This window comes from Eurosta solidaginis, chromosome 3 (assembly GCF_040869045.1).
Source record: "Eurosta solidaginis isolate ZX-2024a chromosome 3, ASM4086904v1, whole genome shotgun sequence".
NCBI classification, from domain to species: domain Eukaryota; kingdom Metazoa; phylum Arthropoda; class Insecta; order Diptera; family Tephritidae; genus Eurosta; species Eurosta solidaginis.
Window position 1 is genome coordinate 280,183,132 of NC_090321.1, and position 16,537 is coordinate 280,199,668.

The 16,537-nt window shown below is 33.9% G+C and overlaps 1 protein-coding gene across 5 annotated transcripts in view; it reads right to left on the reverse strand.

The window, feature by feature from the left end:
- The window catches only part of Liprin-gamma (liprin protein kazrin), a 512,121-nt gene continuing 495,584 nt past the window's right edge, over positions 1-16,537 (reverse strand). For 3 of the 5 annotated variants that reach the window (XM_067776680.1, XM_067776678.1, XM_067776679.1), the window contains 2 exons: positions 7,384-7,407; positions 1-4,603 (listed from right to left, as the gene is read on the reverse strand). In XM_067776680.1, coding sequence (XP_067632781.1) covers positions 3,983-4,603; positions 7,384-7,407 — 645 coding nt within the window. In that variant the 3' untranslated portion in view covers positions 1-3,982. The remainder of the gene's footprint in view (positions 4,604-7,383; positions 7,408-16,537) is intronic. The other 2 variants (XM_067776681.1, XM_067776682.1) reach the window with 2 other exon arrangements.

Below are 16,537 nucleotides of genomic sequence, written 5' to 3' on the forward strand. Positions count from 1 at the left end.
TCATTTTAATGCAAACATTTATACATAAATATATTCATATTTTAGTGAATTTTTTTGGTTTAGTTCATTACATTTACTTATCTATGCTTTTAAAGTTTTCTTTGATATTTTGTTTTATTACACAGTGACTTATTTTAAAATAAGTGCATTTGATAAATTTACAGAAACAAAAAAAAAAAAAGAAAAAAAAAAAATAAATACTAAGGTGATTGTAGGAGTAGGATTAACTACAATTAGAAATAATTTGTTTATTAAAAATGTTTGCTTAACTAATTATTTATAAAATATATTTAGTTTAGAACATGTATGTGTGAATAATGTGTACACATATGTTTGAATATAAAATATTAACAAATTTAATTCGGTTTAACTACATAAAAAGTCTTCTTGTTTCGGAGTGTAAATTTGATTAACACTGGACTTAATTGTATAGTGTATGTGTGTGTGTGTAGATCCATATGATGTGTAGATTTCCATCTTTATTTATTATTTTTCATACACAACTCATTTGCATAATGCCAATTTTTTATATATTAATATTTTTATAAATATTTTTTTTTAAATACATGCCTTGTTTTCGATTTTCGCTTTTTACACTTGCCATTGTCATTATTTATTCATACCTAATTATGCTAATTAGCTTCAGTTCATATGCATTTAATTGGATTCATCTAAACAGCTAACTACATACATATGTTTGCTGTCATTATTATTTCCCATTAGCTATCTCAGATTTTTAATTGCATTAATTGGTTGTTGACATGAGTTTAATGTGTTTCGATTTAATATTTTACACAATAATTTTTCATTTGTCTTTGTTTTTTAATTTTCGCAGTATTTTCATCACTTGCATGTTTAGCCTTTCAGCGCATTAAAGTTATGTGTTTGCTTTTTGCAAACGTACATATATACATTAGGGTGTCCCCTATTTTCCGAAGTGTTCCAATTTTCCATCTCACCCCCCTAAAAAATTGAAATAGCTTTCAAAAATTAGTATGCGCAAAATTTTGCGAATTTCTACATTTCCTTGGTCCGCCCTAATTAATTTATTGTGGGTGGTTATCAATAACCTCTTCAGTTTTTGCTTTTAAACGCATTTAAAATTATTAAAATTGGTCAAATAATAAAAAAGTTATAAAACAGAAGTGTCAAGATTTGAATTGGACGCAAAGTTTTCAACTTTTTATTATGAACATTGTGAATTCTTACAAGTGAAAAATCTTTCTATTCCTCCATTGCCACACCTACCTGTCAAATAATGGCCGACAGGGAGAGCAGCTGCAGCGAATGTCCAGAAAACGGAAGAAAGGTTTGTTTTTTGCTCGCGGTTATTAAATTGAAGTGCTCATTTTTGTTCCAAAGCAACTCTTCTTTTAATGTATCTACAGAAAATCATACTACATATTCATATTAATTTTAAAATCTAGTTAATGGAAGTAAAATGAGCAGCCTAGGAATTAAAATCATAAAAATTGATTTCAAAAAGAGTAAACGTTTCTAGGATAAAAGAATTTGAACACTTGCAATGTTTAAAATTCTTACATTTTTCAGGACTTTAAGCTCCTTGCGCAAACTCTAAATCTTTATAGATTGGCATAAGGCTTTATATATTTTCGTTTTTGCGCTATTCGCATTTTTTCTAGGGGGTGAGATCGAAAATCCAAAAAGCTTATTTTTTTTTTCCTCCATACAATGAAGGGCCACCCTAATGTACATATGTAATTGCATTCCATCCTTCACTCTATTTAGTTTCTTATGACAAAATTTTTTTAGTTTTATCAGAAATTGTGCAATGCGAACTTTGTTTTTGTATGCCATTGAAAATTTATTAAATTTATTGCTGCTGCAATTATTTTAATAAGATTCATAAATATTTTACAAATATTCTACAATATCTTGTTTCATTTTATTTTCTAGTACAAATAATTTTGTTTATACGCACATATGTATGTACTAGTGAGATGTTTATTCTCGTAAAGGTGGGCCGTTATTTTTGAAGCAACAAGTTAGGACGGTCTAGAGTCTAGACGTCCTTGCATAATAAAAAGTAAGCTATAATCTGAGTTTTTGGGAATTTAATAGGTCGGAGAACATAAACTTCCATGGTTCCTATCGCAGTGCTTTCAATTTACCATTGTACCACAAAATGGAAACTACCCCCATTTAACTGGCCCAGTCGTTGATTTACTTTAGTACATACATATATGTACATAGTTCAGAATGCAGCGCTGTTGTCTAATAACTGTGCCACGCTTCATCTGGTTAGCGTCAGTTCGGAGGTAGTCATTAAACCAGTACTGGAAACCCTAGCTTTGTGCGACTGATTCCCATATTTTCTGCAGGGACATATCTCAGACATTTTGTTATTAAGACACAACTTATCGATACTCGCTGACATCGCTAAGAAGCTAAAGCTACTTACTTACCAATCATTGGTAGTATACTTATGAGGGCTCCTTTTGTAGTGAAAGGTTGAACAAAGTTTTGTTATATTATGTAGATAGGATTCTAATCACAGTGATACAAGGTGGATCAATAAGCAATCGCATGTATAAACCCGATGCATCATAGAATTATAGATTGACACCAAAGACTTGTGTATGAACTCTGTTCAAACTGGATTGAAGAAAAGTGTTTCATTTAAGAACCATCTCTGGTAAGCATCCAGATCAGTTTTTCAGTAAACAAACCAACAAGAGTTTTCTTTGCCCGCACTCAAAACCATTGCGTCTGTCTTCTAAAAGGATATATTGGTCCTTTAACGCAGTACGGAGACCTGAGATCATGCAAACATATTCTTTCTTATGCACTTAGAACCATATTAATAAAGACAAAGTAGCTTCCATTGAATAACGACAGGCGTCTCATTATCTACATATAAAGAGCCATCTATGTAGCATAACGCCATGTGATCTTGTTTGAAAATTAGAGTTTAAGAGTGCAACATCAGATAACATTTTTTTCCAGAAAATAAAAGACTGGAAGACTTCACAATATCTATGATCAAAGATAATAAGAATGGTTACAGAAATTTCCATATCGCAAGTACTTGATGTAGTTGCTCTCACGCTCTGGATTTTCTTTAAAATGTGTGAGCCAAAAACAAGGTATTTCTACCAATGCTCCTGCGCATAGGCAATATGAATGTAATGAAGAGGTTGTCAAATATGGAATATCAACATTAAATGGAATAGAGCCCTTCTGTGGCCTAACAAAAGCACACCTAAGGGCAACCATAAATAATGAGCCAACCAAGCCTTCATAACACCGGTCTGACCGCTTCAGGTAAGGACAGGCCAAATGTTTATACTCCCATCAAACAGAGTACCATGAACTCATTAATTTAGGCGAAGAGGATCTCACAATCTCACACAATCTCACAATGGGTACTACACGGGACTTTGTCCGATATACAAATTTGCCACCTGTGTGTGCTACACGATGAAATCATCTTTAATAGTCTCTGTGATTTCGTTGCCCTCTCAAGACAAAGGGTATTCTACCTATCTAGTGTGGAGGAGGTTCTATGAAATTTTATTTGTGAGTGATTAAGCTTCATAAGGCAATGCAATAAAAACCAAATGTTTAATTTATTTTATTTAATATTTAAGGGTTGAAAATAAAATATAATTTCTATCGATAGGTTGTCATAAACCAACGATAGTTCGAAATCATCCATAGTTCTTTTCACAAGTTGTTAACTCTACTGCATGACTTTCATGTTCTGTTTTGGAATTATTTGAAACGCATGTAATATGAATGTACACAACGGTTTAAATATACCCATTAACAATGCGTATACCCAATAGCTCATAAATATTCTATAAATACTTATTATAATTTCTGTAATATTACAATTAACAATGTTTATCGATTTGTAGTATCTGAATTGTGTGAATATCTTTGTGTTGTTGCAATCATTTGGATATGCGTTTAAAGTATGTAAGTGCACATTCGACGCGCCTTACATGATAACTGATTCTCATACAGGGGAACCATATGAGCCTGAGACACAACCACCAATACCACTATTACCATTACCTACATCACAATCACTCGCATCAACGCCCTCACTACCATCTCCATTATTACTGCATTCACTGCCGACACTTTTTAACGATGCCGAAGTTTTCACTGCCGCCGTTATCTCCATACTACTTGGCATGTGCACACAGCTTGCTTCAGCTGTCATACCAATATCGCTTATACTTTTCACACGTCTATGGTGCTCGTTGACTGCATTGGGATCTGTCATTGATTCAATAGTACTGCTATTGCTTACAGGTGGCGCACTTACGCGATGTCCGGGTGGTGCATAGCTGAAGATACTGCCCGCTCCATATCCTACCACACCAGGTGCGGATGATGGTGGTGGTGGAGGTGGTGCTGTTGTTGGTGGTGGGAAATGATGTGATGTGGTGGGATAGAGTGGTGCCGAGTATGGTGGGTGACCGCCTATAGTGGCGTAAATTCCTCCACCACCTTCTGAGCTACTATACGATGGTGTGGGAGAGGTGGAGTTGCCGACGGATGAACGATCCCCAATGGAGTTTCCACTGCGTGATGATTTTGCATTGAAACGGAAGGCTTTAGAGAGAGAACTCTATGTATAGAGATGGAGAAAAAAAGAAACAAAAAGCAATTATAATGAGTTTTTTTAAATAAGTTCTTTGAAAATAAAATATAGTAAAAGTAGTTTTTTTATTTTTAAGAGTTAAATAAAACAAATTGAACAATAAAAAATATAACTTAGATTATTTATTGTGGTGTTGCAAATATTCTACGTTGAAATTCTTAGTTTCGAAAGATATTTGTAAGATTGCAGTAATTTGGCAAGCACTTCGAGTGTATTTCTGCCGTGACAATCTTCTCAGTGAAAACTGCCATTCCTCAATTGGAGAGAGAAGTTTGGCCTTAAATCTCTTCGGAGATTATCGCAACTTACATTAATGTTCTCAACCATGGGAACTGAATTAAGTTTCCCTGATAGATTTCTGCATATATTTCTTTATACTCATGGGATTCCTTCATTCATTCACTAATTTGCGCCTAATCGTTTTAGCAACTTCACAGTCTTGTATAAAGATACGACAGTAATTTCCTCTGAGCCAAAAATTACGCCAATTGATAGCTCCAAGGGATATAAAGGTTTCTTTCTTATGTTGTTATGAAAGTCGCGTGTCCATAGAAACGTTTGCTGGACAGAAAATTTTCGTCGATATGATTTTTTGACATCGAGAACTCCAAAGCCTCCTTCTATCCTACTTTGATACCATCAATGATACTGAGTTCTAACCGCCAGCGGGTTAAAAAAACTCGCGATAGGGTAAGGCAAGCCTGCCATAAGTGGCAGTTGAAAACCACACCGAAAGGTTCGAAGGCTACGAGAAGGAGTTATATAGTACCTAAATGAACCTGCTGTGCATGTTCATAAAACTTCGCCAAACCTTGCGCGAGTGTTTTGGTGGCTCAAACAACAAATATGGAGTCATACAATAAGGTGATGTGGCTCGTCAACAGAGGACTTAATTTCTTCAATTGGCTACTTAATGCAAAGATGTTGGCAAGTGTTATTCTCTGTTGGAATTCTACGCTGACTTTATTTTCGCCTTTAATGCCGATTCATAGATCTGTGAATAAGTAAGAACGTAGACTTTTTCTTTGATGCCAGCAATTCTTTGACTTGTCCCCATCAATGAAAGATGATATCAATGTATACTGCATGCTATTTTAAAAGATGAAGTTTAGTTCTGACGAAGCCAACGCTGTGCTCAACCTCAGCTGACAAAGCCTTTAAAGTATTGAAGATAACTAAAATCCAGGAATAACAACAAACCTACAGCTCCTTTCACGCTATCGAAATCAGCTTTAAAATCAGAAAAGAGATATTGCGGGCCAATTTCTTTATCAGGGGTCTTCTCTAGTATAAGCGCTCTGTGATAACCTGATCGATAGTACATTTAAAAGGCTGAAGCATCACCGTATATCATCCCTTTCATCGACACAGTAACGCTCACATATATACGTTCATACTTCTGTAAATGCTATATCAGATCTTTTCATAGTCCAGAAGAAACTGCAACCAAAGCGAACAGAAATTAAGCTAGTAGAGCCAAACAAAAAACGTAACCGAACTAGGAGCGCTATTTCGACGATGATATAAAACAGCCCCTAGTTGCATAACATCAATTTTTTACTTGGAACTACTGTTTTTGTTGGGATTATGACACTGCAGGGGGGTGACATAGTCCCAAGTTAAAAAGAGATTTCTTCCAATATATTATTGTAGCAATGAGTGTAGAGCTGTAGTAATTATTCGGGTTAATATTTTATATTATTATTACAGAGCAGTAAATAAAACATTTATATTAACTGTAAACGTTTCCGAGTTAAGCCAAAAAATTTGAACAAATAAGTTTTATACAAAATTTTCATTGAATTAAAAAAATAAACTTTAAAAAGTTATTTCAGTTCTATGAAATAAAGTTCTATGAAAAAATGCCGTAGCTCAACTTTTTAAATCTTCTTAAAAGACTTAAGAGTGGCATTATCCCAATTAGTATTATGCCACCTCATAAGCAAAGACATAACCCAAGTAAAAACCTTGTAGTTATATTGCTGCAGTGGGATGGGATCATCCCAATTGTGGTCATGTCACTCTTAAGACTACATTCCCTTTGGGATTATACCTATCACCTATTTTTAAACATTTTCATTGCTTGAGTGGTTTTCATTAATTTTAATGGCATCATACTCAAATCTGACATCTGGTGGTTATACCGTTTTAGGCTCCGACAATTTTTTTGAATATGCAGTTTTGTAACCCCATTAATTTAGTTAAGAAAATTACAAGTAAGAGGTCTCTCAAAAGTCACACTGATATATATTTGGCAATTTTTTATTACGTGGGTGGTTTGTGTTTTCTTCCATGCAAAGTTTAAAACATAACTTTTATAGGGCAACAAATCTGAAACAACATCCTCAGTGTACTCAAAACAAAAAATTCTAAATTTGCGAATTTCTTCGAAAACGTTTATCAGATAGGTTTTCACAGTTTCAGTGACACCATTTAAAAAATGCTTTTCATTAAATGTAAAAAAAGTTTATTTGACGATATTTGAAAAAAAATTGCCCCTGCCATTTTTCTGTTCGCTGCTGCGTTTTACCAATAGTAGCAGAAAATAATAAAAATGCGCTAGGTGGCGCTGACATTTACTGAATACATGCATAATATATGTGAAATAATATATGTATAACAAAAATATGTGCTTAAAGAAAAACATATCGATAGTGCATTTAACAAAATTATATTAAAATTTGCTAAACTACGCACAAACAATGTGCATGACAAAAAATTGTGCTCAAGCTTTTTACACAACTCACCTGTGATCCTTTCCATGCCGATATCTGCTGACCACAGAAGCGTGAAGAAAAACGAGAATATATGCATAATTATAGAAATTAAGGAATCTTTTTTGTAAAGAAATGGAAAAAATACAACAATTAAATTCTGAAATTAATTGAGTGCCAATAATCAATTACAAATGCATCAAATGTGCATCAATGCATCTGCACAAATCGAACTGGTTCGCAACGAATTAAAATTAACTTATGCATATAAAAAATAATATCATAATTATATAAATACGAACATATGTAAGTACGATAATTGCTTTAAACAAATAGCTTGAGGCCAGATGCCAATATATGTGTTTGGATCGACTTTTCAAAAAAAAAAACCCAATGAGCAATAAAATAATAAAAAAAAAAATGTTTAAGTTAAACGGTTTTATTGAAAACAATACTTACATGAAATAATAATAATACAAAAAGCTAGAAAATAATTAGGTAAGGTCCTAGGTACTAGTCATCCCACTCCTCATCAATCTAGGGCGTTGATCAGATAACACAAGTATACACGGTTTTGGATATAGGTAACTAAAAGTGGTTTTTAAGACAATTTATGACGCTGAATCCGATTCTTCATTCCGTTTTTAAAGATTGATTCTAGTTTTTAATACAGTCAATAAATTCATTTTTAAAGATTTTTGTCAAGTAATATTCATTTTATTAACTTAAAAGTAACAAATCAGAGATGAAGATTGGTGGAACTTTGACTTTTGTATTCTTTAGTATCTGTTTCGCGTATTAGAGTCCAACAGTAGTCGCTCATCATGCCTTCATCCCAAAATCCTTGGTATCGTCTTTCAATGTTGGCTAGATCTTGGTGTAGCCGCTCTCCTTGTTCGTCGCTCGTATCACCCAAGTTTTCAGGAAAAAAATTGAGTTGGGAATGCAGAAAATGCATCTTTAGAGATATTATAGCTCAAATCTTTCGATAATTTTTCAAGATATCGCCAATAATTTCCTTAAAATTGGGGGATTTGTAATTACTAAGAAAGTGGTGAACGATATTTTGAAAAGATGCCCATGAGGCTGCTTCATCGGGCGTTAAACATTTTAGAAATTTTTTATCAGCCATTAATTTTCTAATATCAGGTCCGACGAATAATTTTCCTTTTTTGAGTTTTGCATATGAAAATTTAGGAAATAACTTGACTAACTACTGAAAAGCCGGTCCTTCACGGTTTAATGGTTTGACGAAGTTCTTTATAAGACATAGTTTATTGTGAAGAGGTGGCAGGAAAATATCTTGTGGATTTACGAGTGGTTCAGCGGAGACGTTTTGCTGTCCAGGCTCATATTGAGTACGACTTTGCCATTCTTTTCTCACATAATGATGTTCAGTTTCGCGGCTATCCCACAAGCATAAAAAAAAACAAAATTTAGTGAATCCAGATTGCATCCCAGTTAAGATACCAATTACCTGTTGGAATAATATAAAAAAATAAGTGTTTTTGATTTAATTGGAATTAAAGTTTAAACCCTTAGATCACCACATATTTTCCATTTATGATCATTGTATTTGATGAAGCACAGGATCTTCCGCATTGTTTCGTAGTATTCCTTCGTTTTTACTACATGAGCAAACGGAATAGATGGTTTGTTATTTTCATTGTGGAGAAGAGCAGTTTTAGGCTGTATTTGGAACCATCAGTGAATAAACGCCATTCGTTTCGATCGTACGGTGTATTCATTTCATTAAATAAACCATTAATATCGTTACAGAAACTTATGTTGTCTTATTTTTTTGAAGAACGATCGAAATGCCTGATTTCTGTTTCTGTATACAGTAACTTGTGTTCGAGTGTCTAGATATTTCCATTGCTGCAACCATGATGCTAGCAAATCTGCTTTTTGTTTGGACAAATACAAATCACGAATCAAATCGTTTAGTTCGTCTTGTGAAATTAGTTGTGTCGCTTCCATGACAAAGTCGCTTTCACTGCTCGGGGGTGATGGAGTTAAAGTTTCCAGGACGTTTCCACTTATACTTGGACAAACTGGCAATGAATCATTAGCAGTACGTGGAACTTGCTTGGATACTGATGATACATAACGATATTTATATTTTTTTTAATTTTTTTGCATTTATACCCGTAACTTTCATCAAACAAAAGTAGCAATCATCTACATGGTTTTTAGGTTCTCTCCAGAGTGCTGGCATTGAAAAGGAAGAGTACTCACGTTCTCCCAATGACCACTGATACAGCTTTGTTTTGCATGCGTTACAAATAAATTTCGGTATCCATGACTTATGAGTGGCTGCTACTCTGAAACCAAATTAGTGCAGATACTCATCTTTGAGCGCATTTGTTATTATTTTGCCACTTTTTTAATCATATAACAACCACAAACGTCACAAAAACCCTTTGAATCAACTTTGCAACACTGTCTCTGCATTTTTATTTGCTCTAATCACTTATATTATTTTAGAGTTACAGTTGAAATGACTTATCAAGCAGTGCCACTATTTAAAAGCTGCTATAACAGCACAATGGTGCTATCATGCGAGAAATCGGAAACTAGAATCAATCTTAAAAAACTGAATGCAAATTCGAATTCAGCATATCAAATATAGTTAAGAATCGTTCTTATCTGCTCAGATCCAAAAGTTGACCTGAATTTGTAAACTTGTGTAATTAAATAAAAGCGTTGGGCGCGTGAAATTTCTAAAAATGTGAGACGTAGCATAACCTGATTAAGGTTCAGTTGTTCTTACTTATGACTATCAGTAGAAATTTGACGCGCCCAACGCTTTTATTTAATTGTATGAGAAACGCCCTAGATTGGTGAGGAGTGTGATGACTAGTACCTAGGACCTACCTAATTATTTTCCTGATTTTAGTATTATTATTATTTCATGTAAGTATTGTTTTAAATAAAACCGTTTAACTTAAAATTTTTTTTAAATTTATTTTATTTGAATATCTCAATTTATGCGACACCTTGCGTGAATTTCTTTTACTAAAGCGGTCCCTATATCTGTATGTCAAATATGATTTCCAAATATGAGACAAATCTGACCACAAATACGATTTTTGTGAACATCTCCATGCGCCACCTAGCGGCGATTTTTTTTCATAGGTCGCTTTCTATTCTTGTATGTATTATGTGTTCCCAATGTGAGCGAAATCGGACCACATATACGATTTTTGTGAATATTTCGATCCATGCGCCACCTAGAGGCGATTTTCTTCATAGGTCGCTTTCTATTCATGTATGTATTAAAAAAAAAATAAATGTAAGGCGCGATAACCTCCGAAGAGATCTAAGGCCGAGCTTCTCTTCCAATTTGCGTCGTGCTCCACTTGATTTTTCCCTACAAATTGGCCGGACGGGACCTACATGTTTTATGCCGACTCCGAACGGCATCTGCAAGGCAGATGAGTTTTCACTGAGAGCTTTTCATGGCAGAAATACAATCGGAGCGCTTGCCAGACACTGCCGAGGGGCGACCCCGCTTAGAAAAATTGTCTTCTAATTGAAAAATCTTATTTCTAAAATTTTGATGTTGCTTTGCCCGTGAGTTGAACCCAGGGCATACAGTGTGATAGGCGGAGCACGCTACCATCACACCAAATATGAGCCAAATCGGACTACAAACACGATTTTTGTGTATATCTCGATCCTTCCGCCACCTAGCGGCGATTTTTTCTTATTATTGCATTGTCATCGGGTTCTGAACTATATTCCAAGTTTCAAGCTGTAGCTTATCGGGAAGTTACTTAAATTTTAATTACAAAATTCGCGCTGGCCGTGCAGCCTGTCAAGTGAACCTAAATATAACCGTTGAAAAAATAGAGGAGTATGCTGCACATGTGTGTTTAAATGCGAACCCTGCTTTGGAATAAGTTGGAGTTTGCTTGTTCAAGTTTTTCTCTTCCGCAGAAACCAGTTGGCAAAGTGTTAAGTACACCTTGTTTTTAGGGATTATTCGGAGCGACTTTGTTCGGGATACTGGTACTACGACCGATTTCGACCGCGTCATTTTTAAGGGGAAGTTCTCTTGCTATTTCTTATGTATGTCAGCAGTAACGAGCACGATAATAAGAAAAATGTTGTAAAGTATCATTCATCAAAATGTGTACACGCTGCCGCAACGCCCACAGGTTAATTTTAAGAGGGAACCAAAAAGCTGGAGCACAGCACATTAATAAATCCATTTTAAATCATGCAGTTTAAATTTGATAGTAGAAGCTGTTTATTTGCTTGCTTTATTTGAGACAAATCGCGTAAAGGAATATTAAATCTGAACAAATTTTTAAAACATGGATATGGTTCTGGTGTTCAGCGCACTAAAATGCATTACTTGTGAGCACTGATTGACCAAAAATCTCATCTAAATAAAAAAAAAAAATTTGGATTATCCTTTATTAAGGCATATAAAAAGTGATAATAGGATTTCATTGTTAAGCAAATCAGTTATAGCATGTGACTTAAGTCTATTCTAGTTTTTTATCGTATGAACTATTTAATTGTGCAATTATGATGGCCAAAAGCCCAATTTTGATTGCGTGTTGGTAATAGTTTGAGTAAAAAAAATTTAAGAGTTTTGCGGGTTTATGGGAGCTTATCATATTGTGAGATTACCACAACATAACATACATAAATTGGCAATATATTGTGTCTAGGAGGAATGATCACCCCTATTCTGAATTTCGATTACGTTGCCGTTCTACGCTCCGCTTTAATCGAAGTTGGGTATTCTGCATTACGACGGAATCGTAACGAGAAGAGGAAGAGCAAATGATTTTTCGAAATCAGCTGTTTGTACGGAATGTGTGAACATTGGAACAAAATAAATTAAAGAAAATTAGTAAAAAACACTGGAAAAGGTTTATATTTTATTATCCACGCCATTTTGTAAAAAAAAAGAAAGCAATAGAATATATTGCCGCAGTGTTATATTTTTTTGAGTGAAGTGCTTTCATAATTGTAAGTGTGCTTTTGTCCTTCTTTTGGCCAATTCCCTGCCAAGTTTTGTTAAAACGCATTCCTGCACGAATATAGTTGACATTTTCTGAATTTTATGGATGCTAATTTCATTGCAGTGGCCTAAAATACTTTATGAAGATTTATTTATTCTTTCCGCATGGAGTGTTTACGTTTTCGCTTCACCTTCCACTACTTCGGCAGCTTGCTTTGGCATATAACTGGACCCAACGAACAGACACAAATTATAACTGTCTATTATAATGGAATCAATAGCCGCGGCATTATTTGTGGAGTTGGAAAGCAACGAATACGAAAACGGCCAGGCGAGAATGGAAAGGCCAATATTGCGAGATTTGTGTAATCCATTTGAGATTAGTGACGAATTGTAAGAAATTGAACTTAAAAGTTGTAAAGTTTTATGACTTATTTTCTTATTTAGGTTTAAAAAAAAACTTTCGACTTAATAAGGATGCTTTCAAGTATGTGTTAGATACTTTTGCGAAAATACGTCCAAGGACTTCGACACCGACATATTGTTTTTGACCTGGAAACATATAAAAAACAATCATCATCAAGCCTTTTACGTTTCTCAACAAGTTTTACTTACATTTTTGTTAAAATTCTGTTATAAATTAATAAAAAAATAAAAAGAACATATTTTTCCGGCAACAAATTTGCAACTTAGAAAAACGGAACTACGATCGGAATGCAGAATAAACAAAATTGAACGTTTCGAAGTTGGATCGAAGGAGATTGGAACACAGAATGCGAAAATTGCCAAATCGAAAAAATTCCAATCCAATTCGAAATGCAGAATAGGGCTGGATATTTCTTATTAGTATTTAAAGAGTCGGAAAAATACGAAAATGGCGAGTTGAATGGGCGAAAGCTACATAGAAGAGTGCTTTTACAGGAGATTTTCACCTTATTGTAGCCATCGTGTATATTTAAATAAGTGCCTACGTGATTTGGTGATAATTCATTAGTATCACACTACGAAATCTTGATTTGAAACCAACCATGTGAAAAAAGGCTAGAAAATATAAAAACATAACGTTCCGCCAGTTTACGCCAACTCGAAATATTGGACAATGTTATAAGTAGCATCATAAGAACTGTTCTAGAATTACAAATATATTCATCTTTGATAGGTAAATAAAAAAGGAGCTTGCCTCTCAGGTGACAAGAAAACTTGTTCAAGATTAAATAAAATAAAAAAATAAATAAAACGATTTACGGCGACTATTAAATATTAGCCGTTCTTTTAACTGATCGTATAGAAGAATAAAGTACCTTTAATTGAAGATATAAATGACGTTTGTGGCTTCATTTTCCAAAAAAAAAAAAAAAAAATGGTCTTAAATGTGCGTACAGATTTAGAACGATCCTTGCCTTATGCAAATCAATCTCGCAAACGTTTCAAAAAAACACGGCAATTGCAAAAAAATTTACGAAAATATCGAACATTTTATTTGGGGTTTCCATTTTTTTAGGATACAGCTTTCCAATCAGTTTTTTTCTGAATGCTGTTATAGGTTTTCTTCCATAAAATGTGCGCATAATTTTAATTTGAAATACCCTTCCAAAAAAAGTTTTCAAAAGCCAGTACAAATTTTACGACACCTTTAACTTGTACTTTCATAGACTAAAATGAATTTGAACACAAAACTGCAAAAAAAAAAAAAAAAATTTACTAAATAACTAAATAAAAAGTTCGAAATTTTTGTAAGATTTTCTAATTTTTCGTCTTTGTGATTAGTTTCCATTGTTTTAGCTACAAATTTAATGTATGTTTTGTCTTAAACTTCTAGCATAAAAAAACAAGTATTTAATGAACAAAATTTGATAAAAATTGCCACTGCTGTTTTCGTGCTCGCTGCTGTATATATATATACAAGTACCTAAAGTAACATTCCCATTAAAATACGCGAGTTAGATATCGCTTATGGACCCATGGTGCCCTAAGCAAAGCTACTCAAATTTGTATGTCAAGTATTTTCCGTATATGCGATGTTTTCGCAGTTTCGACGCATCTGAAATCGACTCGCTCTAATGTAAGTCATTTATGTATGTATGTACGTGAAGGTATACACATAAAAACAAATATGCACATATTCCATACCATTACACATACATGTGTACATACGCACATATGGTCGAACTTGGCATTTGGTATTATTATTTGTTATCAATCTATGGATATTTTTTAACTCCTTTGTTCCAGTAATTACGTATACGCCATGTAGGTCGAGTTCTTCCTTTTTTATTAATATTATAATCGCTTAAAAGAGAAATCTGCGCTGATTGTCCTCTACATAATTATTTCGATTTAATATTTTTATATATTTTTTTTATTTTTATACCACAAACAAACTTCATGTTGGCATTTCACATTTCATTTCATACAATTAGCAAATAATTTCATAGCGTTGTTATTTTGCTGTATTCACATTTATGTTCTTCCGTTTTATTCAGTAATAAGATGATTGATCAAAACAGTATGTGCATTAGACAGGTTACAACAAAAATTATTTTTCTTTCAAAAAGAACAAAAAGTTTCGTATTGGTGTGAAAAATATACTATTAAAATTAAAGTACGTCTACAATTTTCGCTTTTACACAGAAATGCCGTTAAAGCAGAGTTGTAAAGGAATGCCTCCACTTAGATTAGTTATTGCTTACACTGTAGCCCTAAAAGTTATTTCGGAATAATAAATAAAAAGTATTAAGCCACTATTACGAAAACGGGGTTATGCCGAATTATTTCTTATTTTATTTCTTTCTTATTTATTCACTGGATTGCAATACGGAAATGAATGCAATCCGCAACCCCTTTGTATAATTATATCTACTCTGCCAAGTACTCGATGCCGTAAACATTAACAGAAACAAATAATTTTAAATTATTTTAAAAGAGCGTTTTCGGATTCTTATCGGTAACAACTGACATGCTATTCTTTTACAATCGGCTTATGATCGAATGCGAAATTTTTGTCGAGTTATCGGCTTGTTGTGGGTTTCTTATAGGCTCATTGTCGACGGGTTACAGATATGTTATCGATTTTATTTGAAGTTTTATGGTACCAGTGCTATAACAAACCTATGAAGCGTCAGTAATAAATTGTTAAAACTTTGAAAACAAATCCATGAAATATAAATAATTGGACACTTTATGATTGGTTAATTTTTCTGTAGCGAATTGATAACTTTTCGACAGCAAGCCGATAGTTCGTCGATAAAAAATAATGAAACCTTGATGACAAATGATCAACACGCCCATATCACGTCGATAATAAGCCTAACGACATCTACATAAATTACAACATTTTGAGTTCTAAACTCAGCACCCGAAAAGCTAACTGATGAGGAATTGAAATTGAGAAACATGTCCTAGTAACCACCGCCATGAGCAAATTTTGTATTTTTATCTGCTATCAATAACAAGAAGAAAAATTGTATAAAACAATAAAAGCCTGTCACGATAAATAAATACATACCTGGATCTAGTTTTAATAGAGCTCTAAACTATGTTTGAATTTTCATGTTGATAGCTCACGTCCCTGCGTTGCCCACCGGCATTGTAATAGGGTTCTGAAGTAGCTTCCATGAATCTTGCGGGCAAACAATAAACGGCGCTCACATAAAGAAAATAAATAATTCGAATTTTGCATTTCTTTAAAGTTCATTGACAGGAGCCCAAAAATCACACATCTACAACTTTTCCAACAATATGTGAGAACGGGTAAATATATTTGAGAAAAGGGAATCAATCAAAGCAAGAATGGGCACCATATGCAGAGGAGTTCTGGTTTCTACGTACATTTATTTCACATATTTCATATTCATCCTATGAGATAGGAATGCATTTTAAAACGTGTTTACTACTTTTATGTACTAAAATAATTCCACGTATGTTTATTTTCCCTCGAATAGAAACCGAATTCGTTGACAGGAAGAAGTGTTCCGCACATAAAGAGGTAATGAGAGCACGCATCATAACATGGTCATACTGCACAATAAAACAAAATGTAAGGCGCGATAACCTCCGAACACACTTTAGGCCGATGCTCTCTTCCAATTTGCGTCGTGCTCCATTTTCAATTTTTCCTAAAAATTGGCGGCACGGGACCTACTTGTTTTATGCCGACTCCGAACGGCATCTGCAAGGCAGATGAGTTTTCAATCAGTGCCGAGGAGC